The 13,984-nt window shown below is 37.1% G+C and overlaps 3 protein-coding genes across 3 annotated transcripts; 2 read left to right on the top strand and 1 right to left on the bottom strand.

Annotated features, from left to right (window-relative positions):
• Positions 1 to 238: 238 nt before the first annotated feature.
• On the bottom strand, positions 239 to 4,966 carry LOC128235737 (G-protein coupled receptor GRL101-like). The gene is made up of 6 exons (XM_052950539.1): positions 4,959 to 4,966; positions 2,236 to 2,381; positions 1,884 to 1,970; positions 1,379 to 1,736; positions 650 to 1,179; positions 239 to 372 (listed from the first exon to the last, which is right to left on the bottom strand). Exons 1-6 carry the CDS (start codon positions 4,964 to 4,966, stop codon positions 239 to 241), a joined length of 1,263 nt encoding a protein of 420 aa, XP_052806499.1.
• Positions 4,967 to 6,819: 1,853 nt separating this feature from the next.
• On the top strand, positions 6,820 to 7,855 carry LOC128235736 (E3 SUMO-protein ligase ZBED1-like). The gene is made up of 3 exons (XM_052950537.1): positions 6,820 to 7,176; positions 7,268 to 7,414; positions 7,556 to 7,855. Exons 1-3 carry the CDS (start codon positions 6,820 to 6,822, stop codon positions 7,853 to 7,855), a joined length of 804 nt encoding a protein of 267 aa, XP_052806497.1.
• LOC128235735 (E3 SUMO-protein ligase ZBED1-like) lies at positions 7,855 to 8,670 on the top strand. The gene has a single exon (XM_052950536.1). The coding sequence runs from the start codon at positions 7,855 to 7,857 to the stop codon at positions 8,668 to 8,670; it is 816 nt and encodes a 271-aa protein (XP_052806496.1).
• The last annotated feature ends 5,314 nt before the right edge of the window (positions 8,671 to 13,984 follow it).

The raw sequence follows: 13,984 nt of genomic DNA, 5'->3' as shown, positions 1-13,984 counted from the left end.
TGAAAACATCAATCATAGCAAAACATATTAATATCATAGCTTGTCGGTTAATAATAATTTGAGAAAGACAATTAAGGATGTAGGGTTACTGATTGTTATAATGTGCAAAATACGTAGACATTATTTAAAAGTGATTGCACTGAATGCAATTCTAAGCTACTTTCAAGCAGAATTAATGGTAAACAAAATTAGAGCATACTCGTAATGTGTAAAATTGAATTTTAAATCGATCAATAAACTAACGTTCTCGGCTGAGAAGCATTGATATGGTGTACAGGAATGGGTTTAGTGCAGAATTAACCGGTAGGACTAGAACAACAGTCCATGCATAAACCACTCCTGGTATAGGTACGTCAAACAATGCAAGCATGCCTGAAACAAGTTTAAACATATAATATGATCATATCTTTCAGAGAATAGTGTCAATGTGGTTGGAAAGATAAACCTTGTATTTATTTGCCAGGATTGAAAGTTCAATATAATAAATGCATTACATGTTGTATACGATGCAGAAAAAAATACTAGTATAATTTATACACACACATATACATATGAATCTTTGTGAAAATCACATTATATTTATTTTCCACAATTTAGGGTATACTTATTTTTTAATAACAACCATTACACATAGGTCATGGTCACATACCCATTAAACCAACCGGAAACCAGCACAGAAAGTCAGTAGCTACAACAAGCAATAACGTCCTGCCCACTTTGAAGTCATTCGATGTATTGACATTCAAACGTGCTCTTCTGGAGGGTGCTTTTCTTATCACATAAAATATTATGGATTGTCCGAATGCAATGACTATAAAGGACACAAAGTTAAATCCAATAAACATGGCGACAGAATAAGCCCATCCCGATTGTCGATCCCTTGTTAACGGTAGAGCTGTGCATACGGCTCTGGACGTGTAAAATGTCCCATCAAAGTACGAACCGGGTAATAAAGGAATCGTAGCTGCCATGAATGCAACTATCCAACACGCCAGAGAAGTCATAACAGCAGAAGAAGTAGAAAATCGTACCTGGCCAAACGGATATTTGATCACCACTATTCTGTCAAGCGTAATAAGGCAAATAAAAAGTACACTGGCTTCTGATGAACATGTTGATAAAACACCAGCCAGATGGCACCAAAAGCTCGTGCGCCAAATTTCGTCAAATTCTATGTACCTATAACATTGAAGTTAGGAATCTTCACACAAGTTCACAAAAGCACAAGTGCTAAGTTCACAATTTTAACTGCGATAAAAAAATTAAAAGGTCTTTATTCTTCCCAGTTGTCTTTGTCATTCACTTGGAAAATGTTTGCCAGACTCTGTTAATTACAAACACTTTTTGATCAGTAAGTTCAACACGAAATAACACTTACCTTCCTCTGAATTTTGTATCTGCGATCCCTATTATAAGCATGTACAATCCCATTAATAAGTCCGCTGCTGCAAGATTCGATACAAATATTCCATATCCATGTTTCAAATTTTCTCGGTCATACATACATCGAAACAGCAAAGATAAAATGTTTCCTAGAACAGCAAGAAGGCCCGTCACCCATAATAGTGCCTGAAGTGCTGAATTAACAATCAAATCATCGCAGGACGAAATTTCGTCTCGACGAGGCACACACCTTTCTTCTAAGAGGTAAGAAGGTCGGATGCAACAAAATTTAAATTTTGGTGTTTGCAGCTCCGAAAGAGAAAGTACCCCATAAAACATGTCCTTTCCAAAACCTGACAAAGGATTATTTATGAGCTTAAGTGTATTTACAAAAAGATCACAATAAGCTAAATCATTGACTGTAAGAATATTATTTTGGGACAAATCTAGTTCTTTCATCGTAAGACCTTTAAACGTGTTTGCTTCTAATACATTTAAACCGCACTGCTTTAACGATAGTTTATCTACTTTCAAACCATTAAATGTCCCGGGCTCTATGGACACGAGTTCTTCGTTTCCGTTCAAAGCTAGTTGCGTTAGATATTTAAGATTGATAAATGTATTTTTCGTTAGTACTGTAATATTGCTGTAAGAAAGGTCAGGAACTTTAATATTAGGGAGATATTTGAGGGATGAACCTGACACCTCTGTAATACTACTGTAAGAAACATTAAGTGATACTAAATAGTAGAAATATTTACTAATTTATGGCATGATCGTCATTAGTTGGACCCAGTTTAGGAGTCATAATTTGATTAGGGAATGTATTTACGTCTAGCCATCCGATGTTACCACCGGTGCAAACAATAGAAAGATCATTGCATGCGCAATTTTCTGGACACTGGAAATTGCATAATCGTTCGTCATCTCCATTCGGACATTGGACAACACCGTCGCATATCTGATTCATATCTAGACAAACATGACATCTGTCACATCTATATCCGTTCACACATCGCTCATATGTACTGTGTAAAAGCTGTTTTTCCCTGATCTCTTATTACCTGTTCAGGTTCATAAATCACAAAAAAGAACGTTCTGCCAAGTTGGCATGGCTATAAGAAGGGTCAGGCAGTGTCGTATTCTGTGTTACAGAGCTCTTTCTCTCTCTCTCTCTCTTTTATATTAAAATGTATAATACCTAAATAATAAGACGATTTCACATTGTATTTTTCACAATTACTTTGCTTGATTTAAGGGTTACTAAATTAAAGCAAACAACATATTCTCATTTGTGAACTGTTTTCAAAGAAAGGTGCATAACGTCAATGGCCATATTTTTTCCAATAATATGGAAATATTGATAGGGTTTCCTTCCATACTGGGCAGATTTTAAATGCTTTTGTAATGTTTCTAACTGTATGAAAATCGGGAAATAAAGTGTTTTATACACGATAACTTATTGTTGATCATGGCTTTGATTGATAATTGACCCGGTGAGATAAAAAAAATCCCAAACTATTTACAGGTCCGGTGGCAAACGGTGAGTTTATTATATAGTAAATCATTTGTTTTGATTAAACACCGAAAATCATCAAATAAAGAAGTACACTTGTCACACGATTAAAGTTTTTCATGAGTTTGCTTATGTGAAGAGCAAAACAATTGCGAAAAGCACATAACCATTCATGTGATAACTGGTAGTTATCTCTTAATGTAATAAATGCATAATATCTGTGTATTGTAACATGTACAATATATTTGTAGTCAACTGCTGTGGTACACTATTATGGAAGCTACTCAGCTTGAAAGAATAGTAGCAATGAAACATAGTATAAGCTTTAGACACTCTTTTTAAAATATTTTGTTTTGTTTTGTGCATTTATCACATGAAGTGTCTACATTTCTCGTATTCTTGTCACAGTAAATCCCTTGATTCTGAACATTTGAATATTTGTGCATTCGACATTCATCATCTACCGATATCATTGAAATAAACAAACTTTTTTTAAAAAAAATCTAGTTTTATTTCAATGTCCACTTTTTAAGTTTTTAAATTTAAAGTTTCTCTTTTCGTCTTTAAATGTCTACAATTTGTTAATTCATTTTAATTTACCTTTTTGATTTTTCAGAAAAGTCATAATAAAAACAAAAAACGAATGCAATTTAAAAGTATATATTTTATCAATAAAATGAAAAAAAAAATATATACCATATTGTCCGGCTTTGGTGATATATATCCGGAAATAAATATAAATGAAAGAAGTAACACCTGAAACTATTTTATCCACCATTTTGATAACGTTATTTTATGTGAAAACACCCGTAAGAATCTATACAGCCACACTGTTTCTGTTCACTTTGAGATGTGGAAATGATTCAAATAAACGAATAGACACAAACTCTGCAGGCGTTTCAAATTATCTGCCAACTATTGGTGGATGATTATCCCATTCTTGTTATAGATATTTCAGATTAATTAAATGATTAAAACGGGCTCGAAATCAAGGCGACCTCTGTGTATAAAAGTAGAAATATTTTCTTTAAAAAATGCTCCTAATATCATCATAAAAAAAACGTAAATGTCATGGTATCAGTCATTCCCAATTCACATACCATATTAAGCGTGTGATTGCCAAACACTAGTATTTGTCATCTCCAAATCGGTCGTTTCGATAAAAATTGATTTAATGAAAAAAGAAGCTAAACAAGGGGAAATAGTGAATGAGAAGCTCTCTAAATATTTCAAAGAATGTTCAATAGAAAAGAATATGAATAATATTGGTAATCTTATACAGGAAAAATATATTCACACATATCGTTTACGATTCGAAGTATCGATTTTAAAATATATTTACATTATATAAGGTGCAACATGAGTAAAGCGGACAGTATATGCCAATAAGTCATTTATCATTGATTAATTATTTGATTTCGACCATTGCCAACAAACAAAAGAACTGAACGGGTAACAGGTACTGAACAGATGAGGAAAAGCTAATTTTGTTTTTGCAAGATTATCGCTGTGTAAGAGATTGTGACCTGATAAATATTGTTGTTCCGGGCAAGGTGCGGGGATATTCGCTTTTTGCCATGCAACACTGTGTCCGTTTGGGAGATTTTTCATAAAAAGATTGTGTGCCAGCTGGATGTACACTCCTGCCTTGTTACACAGGCTGCATATTAAACCTATAAAGTGGGCCGGGGGGGGGGGGGCACAAACATACTCCTCCTCTAATCAACATCATGGCTGGGTGAAATATTGATACTAAAAAGATGAACTGTGAGTTGTGTCAATGCCTGTCAACCATATCATGGCATAATGAAAGGCTAAACTGATCGACGAAAAGATGTGTCAACTCATTTCAACTGACAGCACGGCTTGATTGCTTGATATAAATTAAAAAGATTAACGGTGAAGGTGCGGGAGGATTTCCCCTTCAACCAAGTTGCATGTGCCCTTTTAAGAGATTGTCGCTACACAGATGGACGGGATGGGTGCTCCTTGTTCTAACTACAAGCATGCAAGCTCTAGATGGGCTCGCTCAGTGTCAGTATCAAGTCTAAACTTTTACCCTATCATTTTGGTCGAAAGTTTCTGTCAGTTGTAATATATTTAAAAGTTACCTCACCCGCAAACATAGTGCTTGAGATTATACACTTGCGCTGAACCGCTTTGGAAAAATATTGTTCGTTAAAATTGTGAAACCGACACTAATATTGTCTTATTTTGATCTAAAACCGGCAAATTAGCAACTTTTCTCCTAACGAATGCATGTTTATTTACTGAGAGATAAAATGTAAATATTACATTCAATTTGTTTTGTTTCAACGTTTTTGCAGTACATACATGATTAATCTCATACATACTTTGTTAACCCCCATTTCTTCCCCTTTACAATTATTCTGTTTGGAACAAATTATTTTAGGTACAACATTTGAGAACGAGAATAACTGAGCAAATAAAAATATTTCAAATGACATACAAACTATTATTAGCACATTTATTAACTGTACAAAAGGTACGACACCAACACTTTAGGTTATTGAAATGATACCGGAACGCTACGAGGATGCCATCCGTACCTACTTTGAATTGATTTGTTAGTTAAACCGTTAATAAAGTATTCCACTGAAACTTAAAGTATGTGTTGTTGTTTTTGGCTGACCGGGGTTGATAGAACATTCTAGGACTGCGCAACAAGAGAATCTTTTTCATTTTTACCATGTGTAATGGTGACATATGGTATACCTTGAATTTGATGTCATATAAGCATATGAGTGCCATACTATGTTCCTAAAGTGTTCCGGAAGTTTTGGTATTCCTAAAATCTACATTTGTAATGGCAAAGTCGACTCTCCAAATGGCGATGACGAACAGTATTGTGGTAGTGACCTTGCTTAATATATTCAATACAAATGAGGCTTATATATGCAGTTCTTTAACATAATTATTCGATTTTTATAAGTTGTATAATACTATTTCTGGTTTTATTTCTTTTTATAATGACAGTCTGTTTGATTAGACGGCATTAATGTATATGTACATGTTTTGCATTATTAACAGGCTGCGAAGAGGAAGAACAAACAGTTATTGTACTATCATACGGCTATAGTCGGGAAGACAATGGATTGGCCTCTAAATTTACAAGCAATTAGTCAACGATCACCGTCCGGCGTACGTGTTTAAGTAACACAAGAAAAAGGGAATTTCCGATGGTAACATCTAATGGTAAATAAATACCCTGATAAAAATGTGACTTTTAAATCGGGTTCAACCAAAAACCATTATGTCGAAAACATTAGTATCTATATCTAATATTTAGTCTAACTTTATGTTTCTAATAGGGATGGAAGCGAATATCCGGATATCCGGATATTAGATTGGTATTCGGATTCTAAAATTGGTATTCGGATATTCGTATAATTTTCTTAATATTTATTTGTATAAATTATGCGGTTAAAATGGTCGATTAATTAGTGTAGGTCTTAAACATCTTAGCGTTTAGACTGTTTCAGGTGCTGCACAGACTGATTGGCGAAGCGTGATGGGTGTCATAAACCGTCTGCTATTAATTGGTTGTTTGCACAAGGCGCGAGATTTCATCTTTTGAAGGGTCCATGGTCCTGTTTATAAAAACAAGTGTTGTTTATGGAGTCTGAAGTGACTAATTGGCACTAATTGGCAGTAGTTGACATCAATGATGACGTATATGATATGTGCATTAATCCATACGATTTAACTGTCCAATCACAAAGTAACGTCATGCAATCAGTAGATTATCCAATCAATTATCTTAATGAATATGCATAAATCAAGTATTGATGTCTGAATAAAATTATTAGAAAAAAAATCGTTTCATTTCTATTTTATTCCCAATCAGTTAACATCGTTTCAAAGTTTATCAATTGAGCAATCTTGTCAAAACTGGAACTATGCCTCCGAAAGTGACTTCTAGTGTTTGGAAGTATTTCACTAAAACTGAGGATGGTAAAAGTGTTGTGTGTAACTTGTGTAGTGTGAAACTTGTGTATGGTGGTGGGACTTCAAATCTAAGGAATCACATGAAGAAGTATCCTGTGTGCAGTCCGCCATCAACTCCGTCTAAGACCACCCTGAAGCAGACGACACTTGACGTCACCGTTTCCACCCCTCCGATGATACAGGCTGCCACGACGGAGAGGGTTACCCGAGCGGTGACGGACTGGGTCGTACGTGACTGCCTTCCACTCAGCGTCGTCGACGGCCAGGGGTTCCGTGATATGATGGCCTTGGCGGCACCGTCTTATACAGTAAGTGTTATACAAATGTATTGTATACATGTACTGCACGTGCACATCATTTTGATATTGTCATAACTTTTATAACTATGATATATTTCAGGTACCTACCCGGCCAACAGTTCGTGCGAGGGTTGAGAAGAGGTACGCAGACGAACGCTCCAACCTCATCTCCCGGCTCGAGCAGGCGACGTCTGTCTCCCTCACGACAGACACGTGGACGTCCAATTCTACCGAGAGTTTTATCACCGTGACAGCCCACTACCTTGATGCCGAATGGATCCTCCATTCGGACATCTTGATGACCAGAGCAATGCCAGAGCGTCACACAGCCGAGAACATCGCGTCCCGCCTACAAGAATGAGTAAGGGAGTTCGGTCTCACGGGCAAGGTGGAATGCTGCGTCCATGACAACGCCCGCAACATACAGAAGGCCGGCACACTCTGTCCAGAGTGGGGAGACCACTCCTGCTTCGCCCACACCCTCCAGCTCTGCATCAAGCCATTCCTCGAACTTCCTTCTGTCTCCAAGGTCCTGAGCAAGTGTCGAAAGCTGGTAGGGCATTTCAAGCACTCAACAACACTCAACGCTGAGCTACACCGTCGCCAGGAGCGGATGCAGAAGGAGGGCGAGAAGCAACCGACACTGGCCCTCATCCAGGACGTCCCCACGAGGTGGAAACGCAGCTGATGTGTAGCCGCCTCGACAAGCTACGCCGGGTGGTCACTGACATCATGCTTGACGATGACGTCACGAAGAAGGCCGACCGCGATCTCCTTCTGAGAGACGGCGAGTGGGGCATCGTTGCCGACATATTCACAGTCCTTGGGCCGTTCACTCACGTGACCACCTTCATGAGTAAGGACAAGGACGTATCCATCGGGGAGATGTTTCCCATCGTGTATAGTTTGGTTGGGACAGTGTTGCAGCCCTGCAAAAATGACACAGCGCTGGTCGCCTCGATGAAGACCACTTTCCGGGATGAGATGACGGAGAGGTTCAAGGCAGGCCGAGATGAAACTGCCGAGTCCCTCCCGATGCTCGCCTCACTTCTGGACCCTCGATATAAGAAGTTAAGCTTCCTGCCCAGGCAGCTACGACGAAGGACACACACCATGCTGGAGGACCGCCTTGACGATGTCCCGCTCAAGGTCAGCTCGCGCAATGACTGTGCCACACCTGCTAAGCGACCACGGCTTGAGTTCATGGTCACATCCCCGGAGTCATCGGTGAAGGACGATCTTCAGCTGTACCTTGCCGAGAAGATGGATGATGCAACACCAGCCCTCGAGTGGTGGCGGCGCAACGAGAACCGTTTTCCGAAGGTCGCGCAAGTGGCCCGTAGCGTCCTCGCGGTTCCCGCTACATCTGTGCCATCGGAGCGCGTATTTTCGTCCGCCGGGCTTGTTCTGAACAAGTTGCGCAACAGACTTAACAGTGACATTGTTGATGCCATCTTGTTCCTAAACAAGAACATGCGTTCTGTGAAGTGTGACACTGAGTGAAATATGATGAAGAGTGATTGCCATTGATAATGAAAGCATAGTGTATTCGGAACTGTGTGAATAATTGATAAGTATGTAGTATGTATATTATTTTTGTAATTAATGTATTTGCATGTTATGTTATTATATGTTATTATGTTTGTACACGTTTGTGTCTAAATAAAGGCATGTAGGTAAGAATTAAATGAATAAAATCATCTGTATTCACGTCATTGGTATGCCTTTTAATATTTTGACACATTTATATGACTCACAATGCATGTAACGTATTTGTTTACGACCTAAAACGATAATGACGTAAAACAGATTAGTAAAAACACATCAAGCTTACGACGGATACCAACTGAAGTGTACTATTATTTCATATGATATGATAAAGGGTGTACATAGTAGAGGGTAAACGTTACACAACAAGGTGTACACATTCTTAGACAACAATTTCATACGAGTATCCGGATAGTATTCGGATAGTTGATACGAATATCCGGATACCAATTTGCTATCCGGTTTTCATCCCTAGTTTCTAACAGTGGTTTTAAAGAGGTGTCATGCTCATTTCTCAACTATCAGCCAAATATTAAAGTTCTTGACATTTCTTACAACAATATACCTCTACTAAACAAAAATACCTTTATTAATTTTAAATATTTAACACAACTGGGTGTGAGCGGAAACAAAGAACCGTTGTCAACAGGGCCTGGGACAAGTAATAGTTTGAAAGTAGATAAACCATCGTAAAAGCAGAGCGGTTTAAACATATTAACAAACGAAAACGTTTAAAGGTCTTACGATGAAATAACTAGATTTGTCCCAAAATAATATTTGTACAGTGAACGATTCAGATTTAAGGATCAATCTATAAATACACTTAAGCTCATACAAATCCTTTGTCACGTTTTGGAAAAGGAAATTTTTCACTAGGTACTTTCTCTATCGGAGCTACAAACACCGTCATTTAAATTTTGTGGCTTTCGACCTACTTACTTCTTAGAATAAAAGTGTGAGCCTCGTCGAGAAGAAACTTAATCCTGCGTTTTGGCCTTCGGACATTCATTGGCTGTTTTTATCTGATTAGACATTTGAAGTAAATACTTTCAAGAAGCAATACCGAAAATCTCATGATGATATCTCTTATATTTACATAAGCCGGAGATTATTTTGATAAACGCTATGAGACGCAAAAAAAAATTCGTATCATTTAACGGTGTTTACACAATTGCATTGAATACAAATATACGGTATGTAGTAAACTCCTGCAAACTCTATATTGAGCGTCATTTAATAATTTTCTGCACAATTGATAATTCGGGTATTTTTTACTTTGGTCAACTTGTATTCAAACAGCTCACTGGCGCTATAAACCGGTAATAACTTGGGTCACAGGTGTCGTTATTCTATAGACATGTACAAAAATGCCTTAAGGCGGTCCGGGTAAAAGTGTACATACAAGAAAATACCAATATATTTTTTTATAAAGCTCGGATGATAGCTGAACAAACTAAACAGCACTATACTTTTATTATAATTGACAACAAACATTGATCCGACCATTTGAAATTAGGAGTGTATATGAACAGTATGAATTAAATTAAATGTTGGTAATAAAACATCAGAGAATATATATCACACTTCAACCGACGAGACACGTGAAAGTAATTGTTCCAGTGTCGTGATCTACTCTGATGTTGGCTATGCGCAAATTAGATGCTTAAACCGTAGTGACTATTAGCGGTATCTCCAAGTAATGTGAAATCGGTATATAATGTTCAAAGTCTATAAAATTAACAAAAATATTGGAATGTAATTACGTTTGTTTCTTTTTCTAGCATTTAAATATCACATATACAGAACTGCCAATGAGTATGAAAACAATCTTTATCTTTTTAATGTACACCAAACAGATCGAGGCAATCTTATACGCCGAATAATCGTCTTGCGAAATGTACACCCCGTTTGAATATATACAGGTCTAGTTTAAAGAGAACCAAGTATATCCTTGTAATAAGTTTTGGGACCTTCAGTTCCCTGCAAATATGTTGTTTTAAAATAGAAGTTATGTGATACTTTTGATGGTGTTTGTCTTCCTTAGAAGGTATACGTTTGCTCAAACCAGAATACAATTATGTAGTAATATCATATAAAACTAAATGTTCTGTTTTTCAGACAGATAGAAATGTCCAACTTAATAGATACGTCATCGGAAGAGCGTTACACGGGCTTAAATTGTTACGATTTGTTAATGTTGGGGCATGTGTGAGGTTGAGTTCCCGCAGGAAGTATTTATTGAATACATTGATCGTCCAATGGCGGTACAAACATTTTTATGAATACACAAGTTGATACACAATTGTGTTATTGTTTTAACACCTCGTTTTGTGGCCGTAAGATCTTTATATGTTTTTGATAAATATTATGGAAAGTGTAAGAATGAGTGCTAATAAACAGGATTGACTCACTGTGATTTCCGGTTTATTTTTAACTGACTGTTCATTGGTGGTTATCATCCCAACATGTACCAATGATGAAATGTATTCATAGTTGTGTTATGTATGTTGTCTTGTAACGAGTTGTCTATTGCTGAGCGTTGATCCTTCGGCTTTAAACAGGATATTGGTTAATATCTAGGCTACTTGACTTGACCCTAACGTTTCCATTGTTTAATTCTCACAAAATACATAATTGTATAGTTTTTTATTTTTATTTTAGGCAGACCATTAAAATCAGAATGCTTCGTTATTATGTGCCTAGCATGAACATTGGTATGTAAATTGGTTGATGCACATTGTCAGGAAATGTAACTGGTAACGCTCCGTAGTCAAGTTCAACAATTATCATAGACGATTACACCATGTTTGTTTTATTTCACAGTAACTTTACTTGATTGAAGGTTTTTTCTTAATTAAATGATACAAAATAAACTCATTTGTTAACAAACTAATTTCATTCAAAGAAGATTGAATTATGTCAATGTCGTATAATAATGTCTTTAGCCCGAATGGTTTGACTATCAATGTTGTCGAATTCAACCCTAATATTTGCTTAAGGCTTTGGAAGCAAAGATACACATGCGAATATGAGACAGACTTAGGACCGGTTCTATTTTCTCGTCTAGGAGCATCATTCCTTCGATAGAATGTATTTTGACTTTGAAATTACCGTATATGCAGTTATACCCATGTCCGTGACAGTGCACTTTTAGCTTTCCGCAGTCTCGCACCACCTAATATGTTATTAAAAACAACAACAATTATATATTATATGAATGTGGATAAACTGTTAAAAGTTATGCACTGTCACTTCTTGTATCCAGAAAGTATAGACGCTTTAACAACTTAGTAATATGCAGGTACATGAAAGAGGGCAAACAATGGCTTTCCGCGATTTTTTAATGGTTAAAACTTAATTCTCACAAATAAATAGAAACATAAAACAACATAATTCTAAAACTATCTCTTTTACCCGTGTCATTAAAGGATCTTAAAGGGCCAATAACAGAAGTGGCAAACTATGAAGCTAAGATAATATAACCCGTATGATCGACTAAGATCCTTTAATAAACAGGCCTCATGGATCGTACAATAAAATAGTGATTTCTCAAAAAGTGTTCAAACATCGGGATGTTCATAGCGTCTCAAACAAGAAGTCATGCGTCGTTATGCTGGAGCAGACTCAAACATACTCACTGTGTTTCATACAGTGCATTAGTAAACAATAAACGGTGTCAATAATTTTGTTACCACTATAGGTGAAAAAATCGGCGCCCTAATTCACTGAATAATAGCTCGGCGGAGGATCCGTGGGAAACGAATGAGCCGATAGGTGATATACTCCACCCATTGGATAGATGGACGACGGCGAAGGGTTCAATCCATTATGAGTTCTTTGTGATCTTCTTTGCTGGTTTAGCTCTTGTTGAAGTCGTAGGTTCTCTTGAAGTAGTCTGTTTTCTTCCGTATGACTTTGTATAATGGCATTCGTACCCGTCCCACCATTATATAAAGCCCCAGTTTGTGTGGCATAATTCGTGTTCGTGCCCATTCCTTCAGTTCCAAATGTTGTCCCAGCTGCAACAGTTCGATGACCATTAACATGAACACCAAAATAGCGTCCATAAGTGGAAACAGTACATGCACCAAATATGCCAACACCTAGCGTCAATATACAACCAGCAATAGTTATACCAGACAGGGCTTTGACTTTGTCCTCATATCCAGTTGGTTCGTTTATGCCAGATCCGAAACCAGGGAAACCGCCAACGCCAGCGAAAAATATACCAATGAAACAGGCCATACAAAGGAGTATGGACAGCACATAGTGACGTTTCATCTGAAAAAAAGTAGTTTATCAATTTAGCACTGAAAAATAACTGTTAACGCCTTACGTTCGTTCAGTAAAAACATAAGTTGTTTTACCTAAGGCATCAGGTTTTGTGTAATATGAACAGTTTAAAGCATAACCAGGTATATCCGTGACATTTTAATGAACTATATCTATAGGCTTCCGCAACAGAAGGGCTAAGTTTGATAACGTAATGATACTTTTAGGTTTTTCATTACGTTATTGATTGTAAAATCTTATCATTGTATTAATCATCTATTCAGATCATCAATCAATCAAATAGACAAGATAGCCTATAGGATATTTTCATATTGATAACCAAAGGTTATTGTCAGCTCTGTAAACAGACACACGTTACAGAAATTGGTGGCAGCGGTTGGATCCCTCTATTGTAAAGTTATAAGGAAGTTGTTATGGATGAATTGAATACAACTTTGGAATCAGTTTCTCAAGTTGAAAAGCGAAAGGAGATGCTTAACACTAATGCGGCAAATGTCTTAACACATGATGCCACACAGACGTCTTAAAGGGCTATCAACATAACTATAGGAGACTACTTTTATATCGGGGTAAGATTACGGCCAAAGTGATGACAGCACAGAAAACTTATGGTTGGCTAGGCAATATAGTTTAGAACCGTGTAGGTCTGAGTGAAAGATTGACAATGGATCAAATGGTCTAAGCTGCATATGATGGACCAAGTAGTCTGTTAAATGGCTTTGTTACGATATCAATCGCATGGTGTTTGTGGTATCATGCTGGAAATTCCTATGCTTATAGCACTTTTGTGTAATAACTTCAAAATCAATTCTCTCCACCAAGAAAGACTGAACTGTACAGATGCGAGCGACGGGATCGAAGACAGAATGCATCTTCAACAGTGCTTGCGTAAGACCTTAGGTTAGGTCGTTAGTTTGAGATGCAATTACGCATCTAGGCCGTCCAATATGCAGTAGATTTGAAAGCTTATCGAGCA

Source organism: Mya arenaria, chromosome 5 (genome assembly GCF_026914265.1).
Source record: "Mya arenaria isolate MELC-2E11 chromosome 5, ASM2691426v1".
NCBI classification, from domain to species: domain Eukaryota; kingdom Metazoa; phylum Mollusca; class Bivalvia; order Myida; family Myidae; genus Mya; species Mya arenaria.
Note: the sequence above shows the minus strand (reverse complement) of the source record. Positions and strands in the feature narration are given on the sequence as shown.

What these genes read in the sequence shown, in the direction of transcription:
- LOC128235736 (XM_052950537.1), top strand. Translation starts at nt 6,820, where the DNA reads ATGCCTCCGAAAGTGACTTCTAGTGTTTGGAAGTATTTCACTAAAACT. An exon ending in TGGCGGCACCGTCTTATACA is followed by an intron (nt 7,177 to 7,267) that starts GTAAGTGTTATA and finishes GATATATTTCAG; the next exon opens with GTACCTACCCGGCCAACAGT. An exon ending in CTACCGAGAGTTTTATCACC is followed by an intron (nt 7,415 to 7,555) that starts GTGACAGCCCAC and finishes CTCACGGGCAAG; the next exon opens with GTGGAATGCTGCGTCCATGA.
- LOC128235735 (XM_052950536.1), top strand. Translation starts at nt 7,855, where the DNA reads ATGTGTAGCCGCCTCGACAAGCTACGCCGGGTGGTCACTGACATCATG.
- LOC128235737 (XM_052950539.1), bottom strand. An exon ending in TTCTATTGTTTGCACCGGTG is followed by an intron (nt 1,971 to 2,235) that starts GTAACATCGGAT and finishes TAACGCAACTAG; the next exon opens with CTTTGAACGGAAACGAAGAA. An exon ending in GTTTCCGGTTGGTTTAATGG is followed by an intron (nt 373 to 649) that starts GTATGTGACCAT and finishes AACTTGTTTCAG; the next exon opens with GCATGCTTGCATTGTTTGAC.